The 7,500-nt window shown below is 36.6% G+C and overlaps 1 protein-coding gene across 1 annotated transcript; it reads right to left on the bottom strand.

Moving 5' to 3' along the window:
* Positions 1 to 5,357: 5,357 nt before the first annotated feature.
* Positions 5,358 to 5,860, bottom strand: LOC138016225 (DNA damage-regulated autophagy modulator protein 1-like). Its single transcript, XM_068863392.1, has one exon. The coding sequence runs from the start codon at positions 5,858 to 5,860 to the stop codon at positions 5,378 to 5,380; it is 483 nt and encodes a 160-aa protein (XP_068719493.1). The 3' UTR covers positions 5,358 to 5,377.
* Positions 5,861 to 7,500: the final 1,640 nt, after the last annotated feature.

Genomic DNA, 7,500 nt, shown 5'->3' with positions numbered 1-7,500 from the left:
GAAGTCAATTTCGGGGGGAAAACGTTTCCCACCTACAATATTGTAGGTGTACTCGGACTGCATCAAGGAAACAAACAAACAATGTATTGAGTAACAGCACCGCGCAGCCCTCCCTGTAATGTTTACTAATAAATTTAAAAATAGACAAATAACATCCAATGGGATTGATTCAGTCCGCGCCGCTGATTTAGATTCAGCTTGAGATGAATACATTTATGAAGTGATAATTGATGTAAATACGGTTGCATTGAAATGCTGAAACTCAAACGATGAGAGACAGTGTGGAAAAGCTTTTAATGAAATATTCAAGCAAAAAAGAAGGCCCAAATTATTGATAAAGGAAAAAGTGTTGTATAATCAAAACGTTTCAAATTTAAGAAAGCAAAATGGTACAAAACTGTGTTGTATTGAAAACGAAGAAAAGAGCTCTGTTGTTGAAAGGTGACATCGTACAATAAAAATAATAATACATTCGTTTATGGAAAAATGGATGACTTGGTCCCACAATACAGTAGCAAAAAGTGGTGAAGTGAGTAAGAAGAAGAATAAGAGTCTTGTTTATCAAAATTCACACAGTGAACTGATTTATCGAAAACTGAAACATTTGCGATAAAGTTAGAATTCAAAATACAAACATAAAGTCTTTGATAAAGGTCATAAATTCTGTGAATTCTGTTGAAAATGCAAAACCGGCAAGTCATCGGATGTTTAATTTGTTGGGAGAACCGTTAAAGGGAATTTTTTTTTTGTGAAAAAAGAATGGCAAAAAGCTGTTTATTTCAAAACGTGATTCGAAAATAAAAAGCTGGAAATGGTAAAGTGGAAAAGATATTCCGCTAAATGTAATTCATGGGTTTAAAATGAATAAAAAAATAAATTAAAAGAAAAACTGGCTTTGCTTTGTTTAGCAAATAAACATAAGGTCTTGGATATTTTTTAAAGTTAAAAGTTAGAATTCAAAATACAAACATAAAGTCTTTGATAAAGGCTATAAATTCTGTGAATTCTATTGAAAATGCAAAACCGGTGAGTCATCGGATCTTTGATTTGTTGGGAGAACCGTTAAAGGATTTTTTTTTTTTTTTGCGAAAAAGAATGGCAAAAAGCTGTTTATTTCAAAACGTGATTCGAAAATAAAACGCTGGGAATGGTAAAGTGGAAAAGATATTCCGATAAATTTAATTCATGGGTTTAAAATGAAAAATAAATTAAAATGAAAACGAAAAACTGGCTTTGCTTTGTTTAGCAAATACTGTAAACATAAGGTCTTGCATATTTTTTAATTGTTACAAAATGTACAAGAAGGTACGACCTTTTGTCTATAAGAATAAACACAGACTTAATGAAGCAGAATCAATAAAGGCATTTTTTGCAGAATACCTGTTGTATTAGAAAGCCGCCGTATTCTCTTGTTTGGGCGTTATGGCAGTTAGGTTCTGAAAGCAAAGACAGGTAGTCCTATTCTGGACGTCCAAGTTACAACGGATTTTAATCTTTCTGAAATTTTTAAAGCAAGAGATAATTTTCAGCTAAACAGTGTCAGCCTTTTTTCAACTTTAGTCATGTTTTGATTTATACCATACTTTGTCTTAATTCGCGGTCAAAACATTACTTTCATCTTTGGTAGGAGATAAGAAATGCGAAACGCAAGATCTAAAAAATCGCCCACACCTTTTAGCTTTTAATTTTATTTTCTAAATCAATTGCCTAAGAAAATTCAGAAAAAAAAACATGATTAAAATCCCTTGTAGCTTAAATGTCTAGAATAGGACTATCTGCTGTTAGTTTGAGAATCCAGCATAGAAAAAATAAAGTTTAAACAAAATAATAAATTTTTCGATTCAAAACCAACATTTAAGGAGCATTAATAAGATGTTGAAGAAAAAAAGATAGAGAATTTAAAGAGAAAATGTCTCCTTCTTATAAAGGAGGATTATAAAGTTCTTAATAACTCCAAACCTTCTAGAAACATAAATCATATTCTGTAGTTTAAAAAACGATTCTGATTCACGGGGAAAACAAAATCATCATAATGCAGACCAATTTACCCTAACAACCAGAAAAAAGCGAAAGCAGATGTTATATTAAACTTTTAAATTCGCTGGGTTTAAAGTAATCCGGTATAGGATCGTTACATGTGATTACCTATGCTTTGTCGTAAAATAAATGATTCTCATATGTTATGGGTATTTTATTTCCCATACAGTGATTTGACTGAAAATGAATTCCCCTTTTGATTTAACTTAAATTCGACTTAGACTTTTTCTAACGTAATTTCAGTTCTCTACTGGTTTCTCGTTTGAATATTACCTCACTCTGGGAAATTCTCTGCTATTATCCCAGGAGAGTCAAATCACTTCATAAAAGTATATTGATAAGTAAACAGCTGTTGAAAGCTGCATTTTGCCAGATTCCTTTCTCAATCCACAAGGCTTAATTCCTCACAAAGTTCTTGATATTTCAGGTAGACATTTGCATAATATTTGTCCTATTTTGTAATCGATCATATTTTATGGTTCATTTGTTCTGTCCTTTCAGTGCTTTGGATTCTGTCTTCTTTCGGAGTAGTATTCGGGAATATACACGTTCTGAACTGATTATGAAATTAAAAGTAGACAAGACAATAGTCGTGACGAAGATATATGTCTCATTTTGATCTGCATTAAGTAAAAGAAGGCCTGACTTTCTCAACGATAAAAGGTAAGTGTTTCTTTGCCAATTTTCTTCCGTAAATTTTTAAGAGGTTGGACAGTGATTTTGTTTAAAGATATATCAGGAAATTTATGTGTTTATAAGAACCGTACACCTATTATCACGTCATTTCACCACTGGAAAGTCAACTGAATAACCTCAATATCATAGTTAATAGATGTATTTATATTGGTGTTCATTTAGCTTCCTTTGCTTTTAGGCTTCATTGTCACAGTTTACAAAGCTAGTTTCTTAGACAGTCGTTATTGCTCTCAGGCTAGGGGGATATTTCCAAGTAATCTTCATTGTTTCGGTGATCGATCATGTGGTAATTGGTCATTTTTAATTTAGTTGGAAAAGAGCCATCAAGAGGACTTTTGTTCCTGAAACTGGAACCAAGCGGCGCACTTTTTACCTCGGAGACGCCTTATCTTTGTTACTTTGGTAATATTGAGATCTGCATCAGGATAAGACCTCATTGTGCAAACAAGAAGAAGTAAGTGTTCCTTTGAGATTTTTTATCCGTAATTTGTAGCGGAAAATGCTTGATGCAATATCAAGAAATTCATTTCATCGATTCTTTTTTCTTTGTAAAGTAGCTATAAAAAATTGCATTTTGTATCGGAACCTTGGGCATGTCAACGCTGCTGCAGCAGTTTTAGGATCAAATTTTTGTCCATTTAGCTTCGATATGTTCAACTTACGTACCTTTTTTATAATGTCCCGATGTTAGTGTATGTCTGCGTATAGGTAATGCTCTTTAAAACAATCGGTTCCCTTCGAAACATGAATGCGTTACATTTGTTGGAAGCGTCGATTCAAACTACGTCTTTTCGTGCGAATGGGGAGCTTTTCAAGATATGTAACGCCTACGAACTTTTATTTACACCACCACCACAAAAGAAACGGAGACTTCCTTCAGTGCTTTTGTTCTGACGTTTTTGTGGCTATAAATGGTGAATGTTAGCGTTCAGTTGAAGATCATCAGTGCGCAGTCAATTGAAACAAGTATTGTTAGCTTGCTTGCAAGCAGCTGTGAACGAAATTTCTTTGCAATAATTGAGTGTCACGTTCCTCGAAGTGCAAGGATATAACCTTGAAAATGAAATAAAGTCCTTAATGATTCCTTGTGGAGTAACTATTCTAGCATAGTCGTTCCTAATCTCCATTATTTTGCCCAGTAATAGTAACTGAGGTATGGTTAATGTACAAATGAATGGAATTTGAAGTGACGATAATCAGGAAAGAAGGGAAAGGTGAAAGGTAGGAGGAAAAGATCAATCTACCAGTAATGTTTTGTTTTCATAACCCCCAAAAAGCCATGCCCCTATTTTTAAATCACACCCCAAAAGGATAAATCCCTTTTCAGACAGTTGATAAATAACCTGGTTTTAAATTATATGCCTGGTTTCAAAAGAACAAAGTGGTCAGGAAAAAATGAGCTGGTTTAAAAAACATTCAACCAAGAGCAAAATTAAACCACAACATATACACAACGATTCTATTTGCAATAATTGCAAAGATGTGGTGAAAACCTTGGCAGCTATCGCGTTTGTCAGCGATACAAAACAATCATTTTTAATATGAACTTAGCAAAATCTTCTAGTAACGGGGGAAATGTAACGCTGTACGAATATTACATCCTCCGCTACGTCCCGGGGGTGGGGTGGGGGCGTGGTTTCGATTGACTAGTGCATTACTTGAGTATCAAGACAACGGTTAATAGAGCCTTTCAAACCATATAAGATTGGAACGTCACCGACCATATGACATCCCCGATATCAAGCCCCGACCTATGTCAGGCCCCTAAAACAAAATGTTAAAAAAAGTTCGTTTGCATTATCTGAATGATGCGATGCAAGGAGACGGGCAGTCGTCCTTTATTTGAATCAAAGGTTTATTTCGCCAGGTGGTGTAGTTTTATAGTTACTTAAAATCATTTAGATCTTGTGACGTTGAAGTTTGTAAAGAACACTCTGACACCCGAATAACTGCATGTACAATGATAATATGGAAAATTTCAACCGCTAAGAAAAGAAAACAAGGGCTTATATACTTTATATAACAAAAGAGAGTACCAGTAAACATTTTGCCTCCAATACAAACATATTCACCTACAAACCAATGTGAACTTTTCTTCAAATTTATTGGCTACAATTACTAATATACACTTGATAACAACTTGACAGACAAACTACCCGCAGTGTCGTTGTGTTTCAGTTGTGTTGTAGCACAATGCTTCTACGAGAAAATTAATGCTTACGTGCAAAACCAAATTTGACTGTCTTGTCAAAGAGATGCTCTTTAGGTGAACTCTCATAAAGCAACCATAAAAATGAAAACTCACTGCATGTCTGAAGGTATTTGTACAAAAAAAAAGTTTCTGAGCTTTCATTGTTATACTAATTTCAACAAAAAGAAACTCATATCTTATTCTTACATGTTGCATAATTTGTCACTATAGAGTATTGAGAATGCGGTCATGTACACTGAAACCTCTGATTTTAACAGTATGGGAGACGCTCATCATATTGAATACTAACTTGTACCTTGTGAAATGGGTTTTAAGTTTAACCACCCTAAAAAAGTCTGTGAAAGCAATTTCTTTTCAAGGACTGACAATCCAAATCTAAAAAAAATCTTCTTTTTTTGTTGTTGTTCAAGAACTACTGGTAATAGCAATAATTTAGCCATACAGAGATGAGTAGAGTCCATCATCTGAGCCTGAACCAGTTGCCAGTGGCACAGGATATTGAGTACACCTTGAAACAACAATTTTCATCTTCACAAATCTGAACTCGCCAAAGAATGTAGCCATGAAACCCAGGAGCAACAAAGCCATTAGCCACTCTGACACATCACCGACAACATGGTCAACATAATTCTTGTCCTTTGGGTTCCATTTATGTGAAATATGGGAGTGGTGTGTGTGGTAGTGAAACCAGTCTTTGCTTGCATAGGATGTTGCTGTGACACAGGATATAAAAAAGACTGACATCAAAATGGCCATGATGAATCGTAAGGTCAAAAGTGTGGAGGTGATGAGGCCACACGACTTCATCTTGTAGGAAATAAACGACTGTAACCAGCCGTAGCAAATACCACAGAGAAACACCATTCCTGCACCAACAATATGGACACCAACCACTGCATCTTCCTGCAAAAACATTTCGTTCAATGGCCACATACAGTAAACATGAACACGTTACATTGATTTGATTGGGTCCTATGTCCTATAAACTGGAAGCAAGTCAGAGCACAATGTAGTATGAATACCACAAATGGAAATTTCTAGACATACATCTATACCATCAGACCCCAGTTGATCAAAGGCTGTATAATGATATCCAATGTCATTCATAAAATCCTCATCAATAGTTTAAAATTAACCACGGGTAGCTCAAACGCCAGTTAGTTTTAACTATGCAGTAAAATTTCGCTTTCGATTGATTCCTGCAGCCGGTTTCAACTATTTGCACCTCTGTCAACTGCTCCACGGCGCCGGGGACTTAAAATAAAGAATACCATGTCGCTATTCCGCGACAATTACAATGGACAGATGACGAGGAAAATAAAGAAATAAACTTTCGCTGGAGGACTCAGCAACCTTGTTGACGATCTCATTAATACTAGGGGTTTGACATCGCAGGTCGGGGCCTGATATGGTGTGTCATGGCTTTATATTGACGATCGAAAATCAGGGGCTTGATATCGGTGGTCGGGGCCTGATATGGTGTGTCATGAAGTCATATTGGTGATCGAATGTCAGGGGCTTGATATTGTAGGTGGGGGCCTGCTATGGTGTGTCATGAAGTCATATTGACGGTCGAATATCAGGGGCTTGATATTGTAGGTCGGGACCTGATATGCTGTGTCACGAAGTCATATTGGCGATCGAATGTCAGGGGCTTGATATCGTTGGTTGGGCCCTGATATGGTGTGCGTGTGGTGTCATGAAGTCATGGTGACAATCGAATATCAGGGGCTTGATTATCTTTGGTCGGGGCCTGATATGGTGTGTCATGAAGTCATATTGACGATCGAATATCAGGGGCTTGATATTGTAGGTCGGGGCCTGATATGGTGCGTCATGAAGTCATATTGACGATCGAATGTCAGGGGCTTGATATTGTATGTCGGGGCCTGATATGCTGTGTCATGAAGTCATATTGACAATCGAATATCAGGGGCTTGATTATCGTTGGTCGGGGCCTGATATGGTGTGTCATGAAGTCATATTGACGATCTAATATCAGGGGCTTTATATTGTAGGTCGGGACCTGATATGCTGTGTCATGAAATCATATTGGCGATCGAATGTCAGGGGCTTGATATCGTAGGTCGAGGTCTGATATGCTGTGTCATGACTTCATATCGACGATCTAATATCAGGAGCTCGAAGACTGAAGATCTTAGTAAGCATCACCTCATTTAGTATCACCTAAGTAGTGGACTAATGCAAATCCTGCATTTTGATTGGCTACACTACTAGAGGACTATTGATATTGGGGGCCTGGTATGGGGGGCTTGATATTTGGGGCTTGATATTGTCAGTACCGTTCCAAACCCTGCTCTTTCAAGCACTGGGCCAATTTAAGTCCGAAATTCGGTGTAACTTCCAGCTTCCAAACAAATACTGAGCAAATTGTAACAGAATTGAGACGACCTTTCTCTGATAATGACTGTGTTTTCACGGCAGCCGTTGTCTCACATTCCTGAAAGTAGTTTGTTTGCAGACAAATTCGCTAAGCGACTTTTGAAAATGATACGTGTTTTCACGGGGTGTCTGTAAAACGAGGACCGGATGGC

Source organism: Montipora capricornis, chromosome 9 (assembly GCF_036669925.1).
Source record: "Montipora capricornis isolate CH-2021 chromosome 9, ASM3666992v2, whole genome shotgun sequence".
Lineage (NCBI taxonomy): Eukaryota > Metazoa > Cnidaria > Anthozoa > Scleractinia > Acroporidae > Montipora > Montipora capricornis.
The sequence above is the reverse complement of the archived record's forward strand: the minus strand, read 5'-3'. Positions and strand labels throughout refer to the sequence as shown.